Here is a 23,358-nt window from a genome sequence, read left to right on the forward strand (position 1 = left end):
CAACTGAAGGAGAGGAGTCCTCTAAACCAATGGTTCTCAACCTTCCTAACCTTACAACCCTTTAATAGAGTTCCCATGTGCGGTGATGACCCCAAGCCACAAAATTATTTTCATTGCTATTTCATAATTATAATTTGGCTGTTATGAATTGTGATATAAATATCTGATATGCAGGATATCTGATATGCATACCCCCAAGAGAGGTCATGATCCACAGGTTGAGAACTGCTGGCCTAAACTAACAGCCATTTGTTCAGCACTTACAAGATGCTAAATGCTTTTTTAATTTCTTCAAAACCTCCACGGGCTGGTATTTTTGGAGTTCAGTTTATGCATGGAGATTGAAGTGGACATTAGTCAACACCCCCAAGCAGGGTAGGAGTGGGTTTCAAGCTCACATTTGTCTAATTGCAAGACAGACTCACCAGGTTCACATGTTCTGAATTTAAGAGGGCCAAGTTCAGAATGAGGCTACCTCTTTGTATTTTGGGTGTGAGCAGAAGCTTCCTAGATCCCTGGACTGATGGGGCTGTTTGTTACAGCAGCTGACCTAGCCTGACTAATACTTGCAACTGGTTCAGTGTTTTCATGACCACAGAACAAATCACAGACAAGACACTATAATGTAAACCATGAGGAATGAATAATTGTGACAGACTGAGTAAGGCAAAGAAGCAAGCAACAACTCAAGGAACGTCATGGAGAGACCACTGGCCTAGAAGCAGCAGAGTGGTCCAGAAGCCATATTGCCTACACTTATGGTCAGCCATCAGTTCCCCACAGAGGAGTATCATGGAGCAATGTAAGGGACACTGTGTGAGAAAACAAAAGCTGAGTCCCTAGCAACTGCTACCTATTCCAGTCAGCTATTGCAGACAAACTACCCCGGTATATATGTAGTGGCTTAAAACCAATCATTTCATTTTATTCTTGGTCTTATTCTGAAATCCAAGAATGCACAGAGCAATCAGCTGAATAGTTTGTCTCTGATTTGCCTAAGTGGGACTTAAAGGATCCAATTCCAAGATGGCATCTTTACATGCAGCTAGTACACACACTCATTCCCTACTCCCTCCCCCCATATTCACTGCACTTCGTCTGTCTTTTTCCTGTCTCCCTTCTGCTTGTATAATATCCCTCCCTCCGGGGCCTCTCCTGGGACCTTGGACTCACACATAATGGTCTCAAAGCAGTTAGATATCCTGCATGGGGCCGCTGATTTCCAGAGAGCAAGTGTCCCAAGAGACAAACGGAAACACCAAGGCTTCCCCCTACTCAGCCCAGGAAGTTACATCAAGTCCCTTCTGCCCCATTCCAGTAGTACGGAGCACTTCACAACTAGCCTTGACTCAAAGCAACAATGCCAAAATAAATAACAGAAACTGAGAGAGCCGAGGTTCACCCATGGCTCTCTGTAAAGACCAACAGCCAGGATATTATCTACCAACACCTAGAGGCACCAGTGCCCTTCAGGACCACCAGCCAGGCACAGAGCCAAAGAGAAAACTTAGCAGTTCTGTCCACGGGGAGGACTCCACATGGGAGTAAAGATGCCTGCTGCAGCAGATGCCCATGCAGCCCAAGGAAGAAAAGAAAGGTTGGCTAAAGAGAGGGAGGATGGCCCCTTGGGAGGTACACTCCTAATCAGTTGAACTAATCTGCAAGGGATAAGAAGGTAGGAGGTTGGAGGGGAAGTCTTAGGATACTTAAGGCTGTGCAAGGCCACCTCTACCTTCCACTGCATCTGGATCTGCCAGAACTGTGCTCTGCTATGCTATAACCAGGTCTCCTGCAACAGGAATGTAGCTCAGATCTGCAGCACTCTGTAGCCACTGCTGTAGCCCTGGGTGCCCAGAACCTCAGGGCTGAAGAGAGGCAGTAAATGGCAACCTTCTCTTCTCTGCTTCCACCTGCCTATCTCACCCAACCCAAAGAAGCATGGCTATAGCCTGCCAACCTCTGGGGCCATCCTGACTACCTGGCCTGTTGCAGGGGGGGAGGGGGGGAGCCATGGCCTGGATAAGAAAGGCCTGGCCTCTGATAGCTACTTCCGCTTCATACACAGAGGATGCTGTGCTGACAAACACCTGGGACAGCAGAGACTGTGGGTGGCAGCTGAAAATAGCAGAGCTGGCTGCCTCTTTTAAATCCTCAGGGTCTTGTTATCCCTCATCCGTGGGCCATAGGGACACACCTGGCTGACATGTGTACATGAGGCCTTCTCAAAGCTTGTGCTTAAAACCAGAGAAGCCTGCCATGCCAGGGCATGAGTACAGTGATCAGAAAGCACAGAAACAGCCTGTTTCTGAGAGGCGAGTCGGGGAGGGTGGCCCCAACCCCACAGTTCCAACGGGCTCAGCCAGCCCCTCCCTTCTTGACCAATTCCATTCCGTCTCCCTTTTCTTGATCTCAAGTTCTTGGTGTTTTGCCTTCTCATTTTGACAGTAAGGATTGAGGGTGGTACACTGCATCTCTTATTTCTTCTGTGAGTTTATTATACTGACCCAGCTAGTCATATGCTTGCTAAGACAGGCATGCGGATACACTGTAGGCTGGGCACTGCAGAGCTCTAGGGGCCACTGTTGATAACTACAGTGTGTGTGGGGGATCCCTGCAATCATGCAATGTGGCCACTGGCATTACCAGAAAAGAAAGGCCTCATCTGATCCCTACATCCCAGGGAAAAGGACAGTCTGATTTGTAAAGACTGGCTAACTGACCAATCCATCTCCCACTTCTAAATATTCTTCCCATAGGGTTTGGAATACACAAGGTCATGGTATCCAATTACCTAGAAATAGACAGGGAGAGGGGTAAAATAATGTATTTCCAAGCTAAAGGAGGTCGAGAGGGCAGGGAGTGATCCTACCAAGGCAAGGGGGACTACACCCACTGAGGGGTTTCCTGAACCTCCCTGTCCTAAGGCATCATTTCAATAAGCCAGAGAACTCAGGTCTATTTCACTTCCATCGCCAATAGTCTCAGAGTTTGAAAGAGGGGGGCCAGTGAGGTTGCTCAGCAGGTAAAGGATCTGCCACCAAGCCTGATGCTGTGAGTTCAATTCCCAGAACCTATGTGATAGAAGGAAAGAACAGAGTTTGAGAGAGACTTGGAAGCACACAGAGATGACAGAGTAGTGGGCACCATTCCACATCAGAATCTACAGCTCAGTGGCTTAACTGGAAGACCTGGCTGGTAAGTGTCGTCCAACTCTTCTGCTTCTCCATGCTCTCATGTGTATGTCTGTGTCTGTGTGTGTGTTTGTGTGTGTGTGTGTGTGTGTGTGTGTGTCTGTATGTGTCTGTGTGTGTGTGTGTGTGTGCGTGTGTGTCTGTATGTGTCTGTGTGTCTATATGTGTGTCTGTGTGTCTGTGTGTGTCTGTGTGTGTGTCTGTGTGTCTGTGTCTGTGTGTCTGTATGTGTGTGTGTTTATGTATCTGTCTGTGTGTCTGTATGTGTGTGTGTGTGTGTGTGTGTGTCTGTATGTGTCTGTGTGTCTATATGTGTGTCTGTGTGTCTGTATGTGTCTCTGTGTGTGTGTGTGTGTGTGTGTGTGTGTGTGTGTGTATTTGGGATGTATGCATGGTTTGTGTGTATGGACATGTGTTTGAGTACTTGTCTGTAGGTGGGCCACAGAAATCAGCAACCAGGTGTTGCCTCAATTATTTTTCTGCCTTATTTCATGAACTAGGGTACACTCATAGCTCCAGCTAGACTGGCTGGCCAATCCATCTATCTTGGCCTTCTAGCACTGGGGTTATAGACACGTGCAGCCATACTTAGCTTTCATGTATGCTCTGGGGTTCCAAAGTCAGGCCCTCATGCTTGAACAGAAAAAAAAAAAAAAAAAAAAAAAAAAAAAAAAAAAACGTTAATATCTGAGCCATCTCTCCAACCTCTATCCCAACCTTTTAAAATCATATTTGAATTATGTATCTTATGTTTAATCCATTTGAAGGAAGCACATAATGCTCAAAACTCACCCAGATATTTATTTTGTGCTTCTATGTACCCTAACTCAAGGGTTGGCATGTGGGCCATAGATTATAAAACACAACTATGTGTTATATGATATAAATCTGACACCAGCTCTGGAGGTGATCCTGCACAACTATATACAGGATACCTACTTACTGAGGGGCTGGAAAGGGGGAATACCCCATTTTCTGACAACACAGCTCATGAACTTAAGAGATCTGACCAACACTTCAGATCCATTTCAATCCTGGCACTATGGAATTCTCTGCACTTACCCAAGGCCTCCACCTCATGGAGAAATGGTGCTCGAGTCTCAAGATTCTCCTGTGTGTGTGTGTGTGTGTGTGTGTGTGTGTGTGTGTGTGTGTGTGTGTGGTGTTTAAACATTGATACAGAGTCTTATATATCTTAGGTTGGCCTTGAACTTGATTTGTAGCCAAGGATGATCTTGAACTTCTGATACCTTCTGCCTCTACCAACTGAGCCCAGGGCTTTATGTATGCTAGGCAAACACTCTACCAACTAAGCAATACTATCCAGCCTCTCAATATACTTTTTAGTCCTATATCATTAGTTCCTCTAGACTTATAAGACATCTATCATACAACGGGCCATGGGATATGGGGTTCAGAGCTCATTAATACACGCCCGCGCGCGAGTGTATTCTGTCTGAGAAGATACAGGTACACAGACACTGGGAAGAATAAGCAGCAACATCTCACTAGCTGGTTTCTGTTTCCACCATTAAAATCATTTTCAAGCCCTGCCTGGCATTTAAATAGCATCACCCCTGGAGATGGCTGCTTTGGTTTCATTACCGTCTGTGTTCACAGAGCACAAATAGAAACCTTCGTGGTTTTATTAGTTTCCATGCAACTCAGGAGAGATTAGCATGCTAGCATTTCAGCTGCCGACTTAAAAAAGGGATCAGTTAAAAACTGAGGTGCTCACGTTGTCAAGTCACTAGGAAAATGAAAACAGAAAATCTCTGTCATATCTGCCTCCTGCCCATGAACGGAGCACTCCATTCTGCAATTGCCATCCCTGCTGTCTAAATGTTTAGTTCGTTCTGTAAGAAACACATAGTCAAGATCACCTGCGCGCACACATGTACACCACATATATACACACAATACACATATCACACACACACACAGACACACACCACATACCCAAGAAAGGCTAAACTCTTATGGAGAAGGGTCTTGTGCAGGTTTGAGGGGTTTTGGTTCCCTTTGCTTTTTTTGTTTCTGTTTGTTTGGTCTGGGCTGTGGGACGATGGCTGGTGTGCTGAACAAGCCCCAGAGCAGCCTCTGTGAATTACTCTGTGAATCTTCAAACTGTTAACATCATTTATCTGCGACAAGTTAAAATTTAATATGTGGCCCTGGTAATATCAAATGGGTATTATATAATCTAAAAGAGCGATTCCAGTAAGTCCCAAGGTGCTGGCTGTTTATGGTTGAGGGGAACGTTGTTTCAGAGAGCACTTAGGAATTTTGGGGATCACCCCTCCCAATGCGTGCTCCTGCCAGAGAGGCTTCGTAACCGTCCCCAGCTTTCGGCAGCTGGAAGGCTCCACAGAACAGCACAGAGATGACCAGTCTGGCTCAGGGCTGCCTTTTAGGATGAGTTGAGGGAAAACTTCAAAGTGAGTTGATTCTCGTGGCCTTCTTTTCAATCAAACACTGCTAGCCTATAATCCTAGCCTATTTATAGACTACAATCTAAGATGACTTTGACTTTTCCCCACACCAAGAGTCAAAATAAAACTTCAGTAGTCATGCAGCTATGTCATCAGAAGTAATAACAGAGTCACAAAAAGCCTAACTCTGAATGTTTTCTTTTTATTTCTTTTTCTCTCATGTAAAACATCCCAACCCCAGGCTCCTCTCCCTTTATTCCTCTCAGGTCCCCTACACACACACACACACACACACACACACACACACACACACACACTCTTCTCCCCCAGATCTGATTTTTCTTTTCTAAATGTGGGCATAATAGTATTTCCGATGTCCTCTGATTAAAATTTTTAAGATTTATATTTTACTTTTTAATTGTGTGTAGATGTCTGGGGGCTGGAGGGAGACAGTGTGCATGCACTTAAGTGTGTGTACCCACAGAAGCCAGAGCCTCAGATCCCCTGGAGTGGGAGTGACAGGTAATTGCATGACCTGAGAGCTGGGAACCAAACTCCGTTCTCATCGATAGCAGCCCCTGCTCCCAGCCACAGAGCATCTTTTGAATACTGCTTCACATTGAAATTCTCAGCTATGTCTCCTCATCAAAGTCAGCAGTAGAGTTTTGGGAACACGTCAATCAAAGTCCACTTTTGTGATTTTTAGTAGAGCAAAATCCACTCCCTGTGTCTACTGCCTCAAGTAATGGAATTCATAAAAGGTAAAAATGATATCTTTGAAATTGACCTAAGTGGCTTTGTACTTTAAAAAAATCATTAAATCAAGAACAATTTATATCTAGGAAGACCAGGACCCAGACAATGCCTTGTCAGAGACACGAGAGCTGCCCGATGTCATGTGTCAATGTCAAAATTCTGAGATGACTCAGGCCTTAACTCTCCTCTGAGAGCAGAGGTGGGCTGGAGTTACCACCCACTGGTACAATGGCTGACACAAGACCCCTAGCTGAGTGCCCAGCACTACAGAAATATACAAAGAGCAAACCCCAGTAAAACAGACTCTGGACAGAAAAAGGGTCACTGCCGATCCTGCAGCTGGCTGTGTGGATCCAACCCAACAAGGTCAGAGGCCTCTCAAAGACCCAAATGCCACAGGAAGAAAGTGAAAACCTGTGGTCAGTGCGGTCACAGTAAAAAGGGGGCAAGGAAGTAAACAGATCCACAGAAGATACTGGTTAACTCCAGGGGCGTGTTTTGATTTGGCGAGACTATTTTTTTCCTGTTAAAAAAAAAAGTGTGGTGTGTGTGTGTGTGTGTGTGTGTGTGTGTGTGTGTGTGTGTGTGTGCGTGTGTGTGTTTTCAGTGCTGGAGATTAAACCAGGAGGCTTGTGTATATTAGGCAAGTGTTCTACCACTGAGTTACAATGCCCTGTTGTGACATTGTCTCTCCATCCAGGTTAGCTTTGAAGTCGAGATCCTCTTGCCATAGCCTACCATATGTTAGAATTACAAAAATAATTATTAACAATATTAGAAATAAATAAAATGTTCTTTGGCCTTCTTCGAGCTGGAAAGATGGTTTAGCAGTTAATAGCACTGGCTGCTCTTTCAGAAGATCCAGGTTCAATTCCCACCCCCCACACAGCCACTTATAACCACTCCAGTCCCAGTGAGATCCAGAGCCGACTTCTGACCTCCAGAGGCACTGCATGCATGTGGCACAGAAACATACATACTGACAAACATCTACACATAAAACAACAACACAAAGTAAAAATGTAAAGTCTACCTTCTTAACTGTTTATCGCTGAGCAGCTCAGTAGTAACAGACATATTCACGTTGGTGTGCAAGTCTCTTCTGAATGTTTTCATCTGCAAAGCTGAAACTCTCAGCCCATTGTATGAGTGATCACCCTAGCCAGAGGAACCACCAGTTTCTGTGAGTTTGGCAATCCTAGGTGCCTCAATGGAGTAGAGTCCCGTCTTTTATGTCTAGGTTACATCACCTAGGTCGATGTGATGGAGCTCTGTCCTCAGGGTCCTACCCTCCTATGGCTGGACAACAGCCCTTGTGTGCCCGTGCTACATGTGGGTTCTCCCTTCACCTTCTAGTAGATTCTGGGTGGTTGCCACTTTGGGCTATTATGGGTATCACAACTCTCAGTGCAAGCACACAGAGCTCATTGGCCAAAAATGGAAATACTGAACCATGATAGTTAATTTTTAATTTTGTAAAAACCCTCCCTTCTAGCTTCCGAGGGTTTCAGTTTCTCTACTACCTCTCCAACACTTGTGATCTTTCTGGATTTTTTTTTTTTAACAGTACTCATTGCAGCAGGTAGGACGTATCATCTTTTTTAAATTCTTCTGTCTGGCCTACATTCTCATTTCTACAATGTTCTTCACTGTACAATGAACATACAGTACTCAGGATTAAGAGCAAAAATGCAAAACGTTGAAGTCAAAAAAGAAATCTTAGGAGGAAAATCAATTGCAAATGAATTTAAGAAATGGGTTGTTGTTGTTTTTTTAAGAGCTACTCGAACTGTTGCGATTTCCCTTGGGTTTGGTTAAGCGACATCATTTCTGCACACCTTAAGAATCCATCACCTGCTCGACTGTGGTGGTTGTAATTCACGGGCCAGCAGCACAGCTCCTGTAGACACTGAGAAGGGAGTGCACAGAGAGGAGGCAAAGGGGAACCCTGCTGGTCCATGGTGATCATCACGGGGCCCAGTTAATTGAACAAAGTGTCTGTGTTAATTGAACAAACCTACACCGTTGCAGAGATAAAATCTCTGTGCCCAGTGGTTTCCGACTGGTCAGTTCCACTCCTTGAAGGTGAGGCAACCTGACATATTCAAATAGGGCCAAAGAAAAGGGCCTGGAAACAAACTCTGCCAGTCACACAGATGGATCCAACCTCCAGCTCCCCAAGGAGAAGTGTCATTGCTCCTGTGTGACCATCTTTGTATTCTTCTGCACACCCCACCATCTCCTGTATGCTTCTGGGGGTGCCTATCTGTTTGTTTTTTTCTTTTTCTAGCTCTTCTTTAAAATGAATTTTTAGTTAGCATGCCAAGAAATGGGTTCCATGTGACATCGTTTTCACACATATATTCCACTATGCTTTACTTTTTATTTGTCCTCCCTTGGCATCGTCCCCTATTCTTCACCCTTGCTGGTGCCTTCCTCCCTCTAAATAGTTTCATCTTCTGCTTTTATGGCACATATACCTATATATCCCTCTCTCTTGTTATACCCTTTTTCTTTTCTTAGACATTTCCCCCCTCTCCTAATCCCATTTCTACACACACACACACACACACACACACACACACGCACGCACGCACGCATGCAGAAACTCTACCCACAGCTTGCAGCAAGACTAAACTGATCTCCACAACCATCAAGCAGACTGGAGGCGCTTCCAAACGTCAAGGACTAGAATGCAGGGAACCTTTCGGTCTCAGGAGAAGGAGGTACCCAAGAAGTGACCAGAGAGGACAAACTGCCTGCACAGAAGCATAACAGGTAAAGTTGTTTAACATCCCCACAGAGTAGGCAATATCCAAATACCACCTAAGTTTTTCCATCTAGGTCTGCACTCAAGGGTCTGCAATCTACTACTCTGGGCTTGTTCTGGGTGTCGCAGCCATGGGTCACAAGCAAAAGGAAATGGGAAAGCTTTTGACAGGTCCATTCTAAGGTGGGCAGTGGTGGCCTCAGGAGATCATGGGCACTTGTCCTCTTTGCTGGGGGAGCAGAAGAGCACCAGCACTTGGGGAGACTCCCAAACCCCCCACCCATCATGAGCTGTGGCTGCACTGCGCATGCTCAGTCAAGTCCCTGTTTGTTGCCCACCAACCACCGAGTTTACAAGCCACCACCCACTCCAGTCTCCCACGGCCAAGTTCAATCCCAAACAAGGAGAGCGCACTTCCTGGTCTCTCGGGAGGACAAGAGAACAAGAACAAAATATGGCAAGGAAACTGACCAATATTCAGACTCTCCACTTGTAATCATGTATGTCAAAGGCAGAGCCACCTCACCTGAATGACTTTTTACAATTAGAAACAATTCTGAGAAGAATAGCCCAGAAGATCTTGCCCTAAATTGCTTATGTGAACGACATCGTGGTAGGCTGAGAGGTGGCTCAGTGGTTAAGGCTGCTTGCTCTCTGCTCTTTCAGAGGACCTGGGTTTTATTCCCAGAACCCACATCAGGCAGCTCACAACTACCCGTAACTTCAGCTCTAGAGTATCAGAAACCCTCTTCTGGACTCCGTACGTAGCATATATCCATACAGACCCATGGGAATATACATAAATCAAAATAATAATGATAAGTATTTAAAATAACAATATTAAAATATAAATTGTGGCTCCAGATATCATCATGTATGGGAGAGATTTTATTTGAAGTCACAATCTTTCTCCCTCTTCTCCACCACAAGGTCTCACTGTAGAGCTGCCTGGAACTAATGATCCTCCTGTCTCAACCTCCCAAGTGCTGAGACTGCAAGTCTACACCACCACACCCAGCTTTACAATTCAATTTTTCACAAAAAAAAAAACCAAAACAACAATAACTTTGCCTCTTCAAATTAAACTCTGACCATAAACGAATCATGTAGCACTTCCTCTAACTATCTCTACCTAAATGGTAGCATTGTACTCTAGTGTGTGTCTTTAAAAACTAAAATGAAATGACACCAAGTTCCACAGAAGTTTCCAGGAATGAGAAGGCACTGTGGAAAAGGGAAGCAAGGGGAAAGGCAACCAGATGGAAAGCAGAGAAGAAGAAAGAGATGGTGGTGATAATTTTAAGGTTGAAATTCCACTGGATCTGGGCCCTCAAGAAAACCAGGTAAGAAAACCCAATGAAACAGCATGGGCAAAATACAGGGGCATCAGGGTTGGTGGCAATACCTGTGATGCCAGCACTCAGAAAGCAGAGGCGGGAATGTCACAAATTCATGCCCAACCTGGGCTACATAGTGACACTGTCTCAGAAAAGACCACACACACACACACACACACACACACACACACACATGCATGTGCTTACAAATTAAAATGGAAAAAGAGTTAAGGATATAGCTCAAAGTAGTAGAGTGCTCACCTAGCATACTTGAGGCCCTAGGTTCTATGCTCAATACTTCAAAAGCAAAAGCAAAAAACAAAAAAGTAAATAAGATGTTTTAAATAATTTCAGCCCTGGCCACCTACAGAAGCATTAGTCACACAGGTAATGAGATCGTACAGGAAGATGACTCCCAGGCTCGACTTGAGGACGTTAAGTATATCCATTCTGGCCCTAGAGTGCCAATTACACTTCCAAATTGGCAATTAGATATAATGTCCCAAAGACAATTACCAAATAATGCCAAACACAATGCAAATTCCATCTGAACGAGAGCATTCTTATGATGCTCAAGATTGTGTTCTGGCCACACACGCACACACACACACACACACACATACACACATACACACACACAAATGCAGAGATGTGAATCTGTACCTACCATTGTTCCCACCATCCTAAGTGTCTTGTGTTTCTTTTTAGATAACTCAATTCCTGCCCTCAAGGAATCTGAAGATCGCTCAGTGTCACTTACAGCTACACTCACCCCATGAGAAGGGATCTGGTTTTAGCTCAGCTCAAGTCTGACGATTCTGAGTCCAAATGGGCAAGAGGTGAGAACCAGTCTTCATTATTTTTTTCCCCTGGCCCTGGCTCAGTTTCTGGCACAGTACATATGCTCTGATAAAGGCAAAACCAACAGCACTAACATTAACCAGATCTTTGAGCTTCCAGGTAGAGGGTCAGGTACAGGGCCGTTCGTGTGACTGCCAGAGACCCGAGTAAAGCTCCTTCTAGGTTCCCCTCCTTTGACAATGGAACGACCTAAAAAGAACATCTCAAGGAAAGTCCCAGACAGTTCGAGCTATGAAAACCCTTCTAGTGGGGGGGGCCGCTACTTTTACTGCTGTCTGCTAGAATCCTTGAGAGGTACAAAGGAAGATAACGTTCTCTCCCCTCCAAGAGACCTTTAAGGTTGAGGCTCCCTCCCATTTGGTAGGGTCCACCCTAGTCTCTGTGGAAAATGCCCTGACATGAACCCTTCCAGCAGGAGTAGCTCACAGCTGACCTCATGGGTCACCCCACACCATGTGGCCTTTAATTTTGCAAGATGGTGGTTTGGCTACCCTGAACTTTTGGAAGCCACACCCCTCACAGTGTGATCAACTGACAAGAAGAAGAACCCACAGGTTGGCTGGCAACTGGCATGCCGCTCCCAGTAAGCTAGAGAAAGCAAACCCTGGCTACCACAAAGCCAGCCCCAAAGCTCTTTGGGAGAGGACACCCCAAGAGATAGCTTTAATAGTGAGCCTCCAACCCAGCAGCAGGCCCACCCTCCACCTCAAAACACCTCGTCTAACTCTCCTCTCTCCCCCTGACTGCCTGATGTTAGCAAACCTTCCTCTTCTTGTCCATTCTGGCCCCTTCATGCCACAGGAGAGCTAGGAATCTGTACGTTCCATGATAAGCTCATCTTTCGAGATGACCTGCCCTCGCTGTTCATTCACATCAGGCTCTGCATAGCATCAGCAATGCCTGCCTCCTATGGAACCACGACCGCTCAGGCCGCTCCCTGACCTTCTGCATCACACCATTTCCCCAGCCCTCTAAGTGATCCACGTACACATGAAAGTTAAAGATTTCCGCCCCCCCCCCCCCCCGAGCCCTTGCAGACAGAAACCTGAGTCCAACTGACATTCCTCAGACCTTCTGCTCAAAAAGCTAGGCATATGAGGATGGGACTCTGAATTTCCTTCTCACTGAGCCCAAAGACAGGAATACATCAACTCGGAGCATCAGGAAGAAGGAGACACTGTTGGCCTCCTCCTGCTGTGTACAGCAGTGGAATTTCAGAGGTTCTGCGGGGGACTGGCCTTACCTGACCCTGAAAGATTTCTCTATAAGTCTTAGCGTTCTCCATGATGCCCCAGGGCTATGGTGTCACTGCACAAACACAACCCTTTCCCACAAACCAAAAAGGAGTCTCTCCAGAGGCTCCTCAGCTCTCAAGTCCTGAGAAGGTAGTGTTGGCTGTTGTGATTCACAGATTAGCACAGCCATTGCCACCGAGAGCCAGGGCACCCCTGCTACCCACTTTGGGAAAGAGGCCCTGGCATCCTAATCCAATGTCATCTCGACTGCTTCAAAGAGAGACAGAGAGAGGAAGGAATGGTGTGAGCAAGTGAGCCCTAGAGCAAGCACTTACTACCTCCTACTAAGCACCTCTTGAACATCCCAGCCCAAAGAACACAGTAGCTTGTTCTGTGGCAAAGAAAAGAGGCAAAGGGAAGGAGGCAAAGGCTTGGCCTCCATCTCTCTCAGGCCAAACAGCAGGGTCTCTCTTCCTTTTCTCCAGAAGCAGCAGCAGACCCAGCCTTGCAAGGAAAGCATGAACCCCCATGTATTCTCAAAACACGGCAGTAAAGTTAGGGAAAGAATCACGGGGCTGTGCTCTTATTATGAGTCTCAGTCTGACAGGAAGGAAACTGAGGCACCTCCACTGAAGTCTTTGGCAAGGTCACAGGCTGACTCTTGGCTGACAAGGGGTGGGGGTGGGGTGGGTGGAAAGCTGCTTAAAGCAAGCTCCCTGCCAGCTGCACTTCTGCACGCCTATGATGAGGTTCTCCCAGAAGAGGCTCAGCCAGGGCTCTCACTACCAATTTCCCCCAAGGTAACTTCAAGGGCAAGGGCCAGAACATACTTTGGGAAATCCTGCTGTAGAAGCTGCCAAGGAAAAGCTGATCTGGTTGCACACACCATGGTTAGGAGACTGCAACATCCCTGGGAGGCAGGGAGCATAATTCTGGGAGCTCTGACCTGCCTGGGTTGCCAGGGATGGAATCTACACTCTTCTTCAAGGACGTGTTGCTGAACAGCTATATCGCCAGGTGCCTGTTACGATGTTTTCCTTCTGCTAGCCCTATTTTCTGAGACACCAATACCATCAAGGACCTACCCACGCCCCCATCATCAACACATCAACCTTATTGTCAAGGCATCCTCCATAGATCTTTCTTCACCTACCAGATCCCAATCATGCTAGCTTGCAGCAGCCATCCAAAGCCAGGAGACCCAATCTCAGTGTGACTTTGGACAGGTTATTGGACTCAGTCTGTCAGGTTTGGAGGCTCCTTTTGGTTCCCAAATTCTATCTGTTCTAGTCTGTGTCCTCCTGCAGCTACTGTTCAACAAATCAACAAAAACAGCTTCTCACTTGGTGGAACTGTGTTAACTCTCACTTCCAAGAAGCCTGCTCGTGCCAGGTATTTGTTAGGCACTAGACATACATGTTATTGATGTTTCTTATAGGAATTCTACAAAGTAAGTGTCAGTGGGCTCCTCTGGCAGATGAGGAAATAAGGCTCAGCCAAAGATACCCTCCTGAATGGGGGCAGCAGCCGCTTCTCTGAGTCTATTAACTGTAGAGTCTAAAATATCCATCAAAACAAAACAAAAATAAACAACATAGCAGCAATGCTGGAGAGGTCGCTCAGCAGTCAAGAGCACCTACTGTTCTTGTAGAAGACCCAGGTTTGCTTTCCTGCACCTACATGGAGGCTCAAAGACATCTGAATCTCCAGTCCCAGGGGATCCAACCCCTCTTCTGACCTCCACAGGCTCCTGCATACACCTGATGCACATTCATATACCCAGATACATACACATAAAACAAAATTTTAAAAATTTAATAACCAATGAGAACAAGCTATCTGAACAAGGCCAGGTCAGGTCCCCCATGACCGGGGGATGACAACGTCTCCCTAGCCACCCTAAGTGATCTGACCACAAAAGAGTATGTGGAGGTCATTGGTGCTGGCAATTGCCAGGACAAGAGGAAACCAGGCACTGAGGCCAATCGGGAATCTAGAGTTCCCGGGTGCTGATGCCGCAGTCCTGATTGAATGCACCAGACCAGACCCTGGGTAATTAACAAGCCATAATGGGATCTGATATTTATATTAGTCACGAGCTTTTTGGAGAAAATGTGTTGTTTTCTCAGACATAGACATGGAGACAACACCTCAATAATTCACAGCATGCAGACCTTCCTTGACAAAGATCAAGGTTCTATAGGGATGATAGCCCTGACTGAGATTATCGGTTGGTCTTTGCCTTGCCACATACAGGTTCTACAGCAAACCAGAGGCCCATCCACAAGTGGCCTATTTCTCCAAACACTTAAAGAAAAGTAGACCATATGCTGGCAGATGAATAAAATGGTGTGGGGGGAAGACACATAGGTGGTCAGGAGCCAAATTTCAAAGGAATCAGAAGCACCACAAAGCTGAGCTTAAAATCTTTCCCCAAACTGCTCTGTCCTTCCATTCTATGTGTGATCCCAAGGCAAGGAGGGGATCGGAACTTATGAGGTTCAATCCTCAGATTTCCCGGGGACCTGAGAGGTTAACTGACTCATGCAGACTGCCTGAACAGTTCCCAGGCTTGCTACAATCTAGAACTAGACTAAATCCCAGAATTCTGTGGCCAAATGACCAGTGCGCGCTGATGCAACCCAGGTGGTGGAGGGAAGTAATAGCATAAAAAAACCTCAGCAAAGAACTGTGCTCTAATCAGGGGTGGGAGTGGTGAGGTTTGCTGTGTGCCAGTTGTTCTGTTTCACTCTCCCACTATGGCTACCTAGTCCAAGCTGACTCAAGACTCATGATCCTCCTGCCTCTGTCCCTGAGTGCTGGAATTACAGGCATGTGCCACCACACCCAGCATAAATACTCTTTGTTACTCCCTCACTTCTCCCCAAAAGTTTACAATCCTTTTTTTAAAATAACAATAATAATGAAGTCTTGAGCTATGTGTTATTTGGAGGCCGAAGGCACAAATGAACAGAGACCCCAAAGTGTATGTACACAGTCTTGAGTTCCTTTGACTAAAAAACACAGTGCAGACCTGGAGAACAAATGTATAGGATTCCAGGCTCCTGCTGAAACATGTCTCCCTGGGAATTTCAGATGCTGAGAAGATACCTTCCCCGGACCTCCAGCTCCTAGAACGCCACACTGGACCTGGATAAGGGCCAGGGTGGGCAAAGAGGCTTGAGAGTGGGTAGAAGTTTCTGTGGAAAGGTAGCAGAGGTTTGCTTAAGGAGACTGGCAGTTACAACTGTTCTAAACTTGAGCTGAATTCTCTATTCTGTACCGAGTCTTGACAAAATGACGGAATACTTGGAAAGCAAAGAGGAGAGGAAATGACTGCAAAACAAACACAGGGCCCAGAAGGTAGAAAGGAAAGCTCCTAAAAATTCTCACTTACCATCATTAGGTAAAGGGAGTTGAGTATACACACAATTTAATTGAACTAATCAAGAGGCAGGTATTAAGAAAACTGGTATTAAGAACTCACAATACCAAAAATAGCTTGATGCTATTCTGTTTTGGCCTTCAATCTTTTCAATCAACCACAATCATCTTTTATTTCAGGGTGATTCTGTATTGAAACTCTCAACTGTGTGCACTCTGCTGGTTTTGAAACTAAAAACTATGTAGATGAATAAGTAGGGATTCTTTTATAAGTATTGTTACACAAAACCTATTTTTGAGGAAACTGCCAAAAGCTACTCTGGTCATTATTTAGAAGAGAGATTCTTTATGTAAATTCTCTAAGAAACATCTCATGACAAGCACTATGCTGGCACAGGGTACCCCCTAGAGTAAAAAGATGCTAAACACTCTGCTTAAAAACTCAGGATGACAAAAAGGTTTCATTATGACCAAATTTGCTCACTTTCTGAAAACAGAAGGTATTTTTTTTAAAGCCAAGCCAAGTCACTTCCATATAGAAAATAATTGAGATACATGCAACTAAAGATAGTCGCCAAGTCTCTGTATGGGAGAGAGACACTCCCAGGACAAGCTGGAGATGAAGGAGAAAGAATGAGTGAATGGGATTCTATGATCAGGCTATGGTTAAGTCTGATAGAGCAGAAAGCATCTCTGGGTCTGGCTGGAGGAACCTTGCTTAATCTGAGGGCTTCTCTGGAAAGCCGGTGATCTTTCTCTTTGAAAAGGAAGGGGGAACCTCCATCATCAAGAAGGTGACTCTAAACAAAGCCCGCCAGTCACCATTGGATGTTTTCAGAGCAACGCCAAGAGGAAGCAAAGAAGGAAGGGTGTTCTTTCTTTTTTCCTCCCTTATTCCAACACACCAGTATTTTCCAAAACACAAATGTGCTGCCACAAAACACAGCTGAGCCCAGCACCTACAGTGATGTATAATTAATGACACACAGTGCTTCAGTTGCCCTTGGGTTTCATAGTCAGCCTTCCCCCTTCGCCTAACTCTTCTTAGCTGCAGGATGCTACAAGTTGCTGAGCCCTGTGTGTCTCAGGGGGGTCCTGGGATTAACTTTACTAGAGCAGGTGTGAACATTTGGGAACCAAGATGAGTGTCTTGCACAACCCTCCCCCCTCTAGATCTCCTCTCTCCAAAAGTGTGGGTGCTATTCAGACCTCTTGGATGAGAATTTCTCTAAAACAGGGCACCCAGTTTAGCTCCCTCTTTTCCCCAGTTCTTTTTATTCATTCTGTAATTCTCTCACAAACACTGCCCACCTCCGGTCCCCCATCCCCAAGCCAGTGCGAGGTGGTGGGCAGGGACCCCCTCTAGGGATATGGCCACAGCCCAAGAGTAAACCTAGCAACCGTACATCTGAGATGTGAGCCCTAACACAGTGGGCGAATCTGCCAGGAATAGCTTAAGGCGACTTCTAGCCACATCAAGACCCAAAAGGGGGCTGCGTGAAGCAGAGGTCCCTTGGACTCTGAGGCGTGCAGCCCTGGTGCTACAGATTGGAGCTGCTGGCGTATTTTCGGGGATCCAAAGTGGGTGGCTTGGGAGGGGAGTGTAGAGGTGACAAAAGTACTTGCTTGGGGTAGGGGGATGTTCCACAAAGAAAATGTAAGGGATGGAGTGGGCGGTGACATCAGACTCGCAACCATGCCACGTTTAGAAAGTGACTTTTCAAAGATCTACCCCGTTCTAGGATGGGTCTTCCCAACTTTTTATTGATCCCTATGCCCCCACTTTCTCCAGCCATGTTCCTCCCCCAGAATTCCCAAATGCAAAAGATTTTCTCCTTTGCTCAAAGGACGGTCTCTTCTTTGGGAACCCACAAACTGATTTCCCCAACAACAAAAAAAGTATGAGCCGATCTGTCCCAGCTCGCCCACCGTGAGGAGCCTGGCCGCAGCCAGTGAGGGGTGCTCAGCACGCACCCAGGGTCTTTCAGCTTCCTGTGTCCCCGCAAGGTTCCTTCTCCTCACTCCGCAACAACATACCCAAGAGACACATGTCCTCCCACCCGGGTCCGGCCGTAGACACCAATAACCCTACAATAAACAGAGAACTAAAGCGGGGGTCTGCGTCCCGGAGCGCACCGGCTGGGGTCAACTCCTCACCCCTGGCGCACAGACCGCTGCCCCAATCCGAGGGCACAGGGAGAGGGGAGGGAAGGGCAGGCGGCGGGGACAAGGCTGGCAGGGACGAAAGGAGGCAAGACACAGTGCAGAGCTAAGAGGTGGGCTGCAGGGGACGCCTGGGATGGCGCAGGGGCGGGCGCCCCGGGCGCGCGTTACCTTCGTCTTGCCCCCGCAGTGGCAGCAAACGGTCCACAGGTACTTGAGCGTCCGCCAGAGCAAGATGATGAAAAGGCCCCCGAAGAAAGTCACCATGGAGGAGGCCAAGAAAGCCCACCACATGCGTTGGCCCCGGCTGTCGCACGGCACCTCCATGGTCACCGGGATGATGAGCGCATCCATCTTGGGCTCGTGGACCGAGGACGAGGAGGAAGAGGAGGAGGAAGAAGAAGAAGAGGAGGAGGAAGAGGAGGAGGAGGACGCGTCTAGGCTGAGATGATTCGCGTGAATATTGCTGCTCATTCTAAGACCGCTGCCTCCGCCGCCACCGCCGCCGCCGCCGCCGCTGCTGCCGCCGCCGCCGCCGCCGCCACCGTTTGCCATAGCTAGCAACGGGCGGCAGGCGCAGGGGCTCGAGGGAGCTCCTCCCGCCGCCAGCGCCACCCCGAACACCCATCAACAGCCATGTTGCTGCTACTGCTGCCGCCGCCGCCGCGGAGCGCCGGGAGGGGGGCGGGGAGGCGCCTGGGCTCGGGGCGCTGTGCGCGACCTGGCGGGGTGTGCAGAGATATATACAGCCAAGCGCCGCCGCCCGCCCTCCCCCGGGCTGCCGGCCGGCCCGGGGGGGGGAGGGGATGAGCGCGGGTGGCTCCCACTCCCCGACCCGGGCCCCGATCGCTCCCGGGGCTGCGCAGAGCACCGAGAGCCCAGGGGGCGCCGCGGGCGGTCCGCGCCCGGGGTCTGTGCTGCCCGGAGCTCCGTGAGCGCGATCCCGCTTGCCCTCGGCGCCGCCCGGCCCGCCGCGTGCGCCACGCGTGTGCGCTGCGCCCCGGCCTGGGGTCCCCCGCCCGTCCCCGCGCAGCTCTCTCGGGTGATGAGAAGACAGCTCGTTAGGATCGGAGAATCCGCGCCCTCCCGCCCGGGCGTGCCTGCGCCACCCTTCCTCCCCTGGGCTGCGCTCCGCTCCTGGATCGCCGCCTCCTGTGCTCGCGGGGCCGCGGCAGATTGGCTGCGGACGTCTGCCCTGCCTCCGCGGCCAGCTAGCCGATGCTCTTCGGGACCCCTTCGGGCCAGGTCTCCGCGACCCTGAGCTTCTTTGGCCTCTGCTCGCTTTTTCCTCCTCGCCTCCTCGGGCTCCTCCTCGTCCCCGTTCTCGCAGCCCGAGCCTCTTCGGCGCGCGCCCCGCGCTCCCCGCAGCCGCCAGCAGTGGCAGCTGCAGCAACTGGAGCAGGCGCGGGCTCAAGCCGCCCGAAGCGGGAGGGGAGGTGGCTTACCGGGCTCACTCGCCATGGCTTGGGGCTGAGTAGGGGTGGCAGGTCATTTGGAAGTGGTCGGACATGCGGCCCCCCACCTTCCAGGACGCAGAATATAGCGCCCCCAGCCCAGATGCAGTACTTAGCGGGTGTTGCACCCCCCTAGGCTCAGCGAGGTACCAGAAGGGGAAGCCACCAGGTGCCAGGGCTAGGCCGGGTTTTCCCAAAGGATCCCCCTAATGGGGAGGGAAGGTGTGGCTGGCTGTCAACTCTATTCAATGGACTTATTGCCCCTAGATCCTCAGGCTTGGAGACTAAGAAAGACCCTAGCCAGTATAGTACACCTGCTGACAGATAGTTCACTTTTCTGTTTCCTAGGTGCCACAGCGTGCGTTGCTAATGAACAGGGGCATCTGGAAGTCTGTTGGTAGTCTGTGACCTCTGACAGCTGCAGGTGGGTTTGTTGTTTATTGTTGTGGTGGTGGTTTGTTGTTTGTTGTTTCCGTATTAATCAACATAAGAGCAGGCAAAGATGACAGCAGCTTGGCTATTGGTGTGGAACAAACCGAGCAGACAATGGGGTTTCTTAAAGGGTCGCTTCCTTGTTCTTTAGACACGTGTGGGAAGAGCGACCGGATGAAGAGTACTCTGCATTCAGGCTTGCCTTTCTACTTTTCTGGTTTCCCCTTGTCTCCCCTTTAAAGGGAAGGAGCCCAGGTTTGTTCAGCAGCCCCTGCTACCCACCTCACCCCCAGTCCCCCTTTTAATGCACGCAGAAACTTCCTCCCTCTGGACACTTCTACAGGCTGGCAGCTGGACCACAACTTTTTCCTGTGCTAATTAAAACCAAGATGATCACTCTCCCCTCATTGCCCACAGTGATTTCCCCAAAGTTTCCAGCTCATTAGTTATAGTCTAATTGGAATTCTCAGGTTCCTTTCAAGACTCTTCATACGGTAAACTGGCCCAAGTGAGCCTCCTTACCTGAACAAGCTGTCCCTACCTAAACCGTTGATCAGCCACACCCTGGCCCTGGGATACAGGAGAAGGGCCAAAGTAGGCCAAACCTGGCAGACACTGAAAATATATGAGTCTCAAATTGGTTGGTACATTCCTTGGGCTCAGTATACATTTCCATTAGAAAAGACTTAAGGCCAAAATCACCTCCCCCATAAAACAGTATACAACAGAAGGCCAGCAAAATGGCCCACTGGTAAAGTTACTTGCCTCCAAACCTGACCACTAGTGCCTGATCCTTGGAACTCACATAGTCAAAGTAATGAACTAATTCCTGTTAACCATTCTCTCATGTCCATGTGCATGCTATGAGGCACACTCACGTTTACACACATGCACAGAGAGAGGGGGGAACGGGAGAGGGAGAGGGAGAGGGAGAGGGAGAGGGAGAGGGAGAGGGAGAGGGAGAGGGAGAGGGAGAGGGAGAGGGAGAGGGAGAGGGAGAGGGAGAGGGAGAGGGAGAGGGAGAGGGAGAGGGAGAGGGAGAGGGAGAGGGAGAGATTATGTTTTAAAGAAGAGAACTATAAATGGTGTTTTCCAGAAGCAGAAATTGCCTCAGTCTCTCCTTAAACCATCCAGTGGCCCCTCCAGCATCATCTGTCCTTCTACATTGAGAGGGCTGCAAAACAATCCACATGTATTCAATGGCCCTGGCTCCTTTCCAGCATCAGGCTGGGGTAGTTGGTCTTGGAAAGGCTGGGGAGAGGGGAAAGTGGCTGTGGTACTGAGATTTCTTTGTTGGCCTTCTCAATAACTGTGTCTGTGCCTCAACACAAGCCTGAGGAACTTTCCTTAAGTCCAAGAATTAACATTTAAAACTCAGACATCCATAACATAAGTCAGCAAAGGACAGGTACTGTCCCGCCCCACCATGGGTTAACGAGCCTTCAGAATGTATTCATTCCCATAGGAGCAAAACCTGAACTTTTGCAACCAGCGGTCTCCTCTAGGTTCTTCCTAGCTAATACCTACAACCTAGATCCCCCTGAAAACTATTATCAGGGTGACTTACAAGAGACTAGTGGCTGCTGTGCCTTCTGTCCTCCCACATATGAAGTCCCCATCTGTGTCCCCATTCTGTTATCACCATCGTCATCTAGAGGGTCCCAGAAGCCACGAGACACCTCCCCCAACCACCACTTCTTTTTGCTCTCTCACTACCCTAACTTTGCTGACTGTCGCTTTGAGCATCTCCAGTGTTGTCCAAAACCATGACTTACTCAGAATTCATCAGAGACCCTCAGGGTCAATATTATCATCACCTGTCCCTGAGTGGACTAGAGACACTCAGAATATAGGCACAGCATGAGAGTATTCCTGACTGCCAGGAGTAGATATCATTAGGCCTTTGCCCAGCTCTCACCAGCCATTTAGAAAGAGACTCTTCCTAGAAACGGAGGAACCTCACATTCAGAAGGAGCCTTGGAAATCACAGACTTGTGTCATTCATTTCTAAAGCTGTAACAAAAACAGAAGTCAGGAGAGAGAGTTTGGTGAGTAAAGTGCTTGCCACACAAGTATGAGGTCCTGAGTTCGGATCTCTAGCAGCCACATAAAATCCAGTCATGGTGATATGTTCTGGTGCTGGGAGGTAGAGTGAAATGCAGATACCAGGAGGATTTCTGGACAGACAATAAAGTCAAAACAAACAAACAAACCAGGAGGGGTAAGCCCCAAATTGAGCCTCCCTCAATTAAGGTAGATAGCTGATTGAGTAAAACATCTGGCATCAGCCTATGGCCTCCAAGCACTCTGCATTGAGCAAAGATACACACACACACACACACACACACACACACACACACACTCCATAAACTGGACAAACTTGGACCAGATCTTCAGGCCCCAGGCTTTGCTCAAAGAGTGCAATCTGTGGGGAAAGGAGGGATTAGGGGCCCCTGCTTCCACTTTGTTGTTCTGCACACCCACACGGCCCTGCAGAAAGAGGGTTGGAGCATGACCATGCAGCTCAGGAACCCCTGAGCTCTGCTGTATGTAGCCTTTATCCTAGAGGGCCATATATGGGGCTGTGGCCAAGCTCTAGAGGGGCAGAACCCATCCAGCTTCCACAGGATCTGTCACCCACGCCTACCCATTGTCTTCTCACTCTTTCATTAGCCTGGAAAATGGGAAGCCCTAGAAGTATCTTTGAATAACCCCAGAGCATCATCCCTACCTTCTGTAGGTGTGTCTACAGGTAGAAACTTACAATGGGTGAGGGGCATTTATTTGCTTGTAAATGCATTTAAAACCTTCCCAGACTCTTCAGCAAATGTACCTGTGTCTACAGTCACTTTCAGAGCAAGCCTGGGTTTTCAAATCTGTTACCTATTCTAAGCTGGGCATTCTCAATGGGACTTAAAAGAAATACATGAGACAAAGTTCATAAGCACACAAACTAAAAAAGCGAAATGATCGAAGCCCAAAGAGAACACAAAAGGCTGTTTATGCAGATGTCAGCAGAGTATCACAGTTAACGCACTAAGCTTTCTTTTCTCCAGCCCCACCCAGCCTGGACCTAATGAGTCCTGATACTCAGATGATAAAAAAAAAAAAAAAAAGAAAGAAAAAGAAAAAGAAAAAAAATCTTTACGAATCTGTTGGGAGATTCAGTAATGCCTCCCTAAGTAATGTGGCGTCCTCTGGTGGCATCTTCTGGTAGACCACTATTTGATGACTATTCAAAAGGAGGCTGATTCATTCACTTGAGACAGGAAAATCCTGAGGAACATTTCACCATCAAACAAACAATGTAACCATAGGAAAGGATAGTCGTTAGAGGACACAC

The 23,358-nt window shown here is 48.0% G+C and overlaps 1 protein-coding gene and 1 long non-coding RNA gene across 20 annotated transcripts in view; one reads left to right on the forward strand and one right to left on the reverse strand.

Annotated features, from left to right (window-relative positions):
• Kcnma1 (potassium calcium-activated channel subfamily M alpha 1) overlaps positions 1–18,793 on the reverse strand; it is a 691,955-nt gene extending 673,162 nt beyond the window's left edge. For 9 of the 19 annotated variants that reach the window (XM_076931251.1, XM_076931247.1, XM_076931245.1 and 6 more), the window contains exon 1: positions 18,301–18,770. In XM_076931251.1, coding sequence (XP_076787366.1) covers positions 18,301–18,684 — 384 coding nt within the window. In that variant the 5' untranslated portion in view covers positions 18,685–18,770. Of the gene's footprint in view, positions 1–17,702; positions 18,055–18,300 lie in introns of those variants that run through there. The other 10 variants (XM_076931253.1, XM_076931252.1, XM_076931249.1 and 7 more) reach the window with 5 other exon arrangements.
• Positions 18,794–19,087: 294 nt separating this feature from the next.
• Positions 19,088–20,932, forward strand: LOC143441751 (uncharacterized). Its single transcript, XR_013109412.1, has 3 exons — positions 19,088–19,374; positions 19,932–20,007; positions 20,167–20,932. It is a non-coding gene; the product is annotated as an uncharacterized LOC143441751 (long non-coding RNA).
• The last annotated feature ends 2,426 nt before the right edge of the window (positions 20,933–23,358 follow it).

This window comes from Arvicanthis niloticus, chromosome 3 (genome assembly GCF_011762505.2).
Source record: "Arvicanthis niloticus isolate mArvNil1 chromosome 3, mArvNil1.pat.X, whole genome shotgun sequence".
NCBI classification, from domain to species: Eukaryota; Metazoa; Chordata; class Mammalia; order Rodentia; family Muridae; genus Arvicanthis; species Arvicanthis niloticus.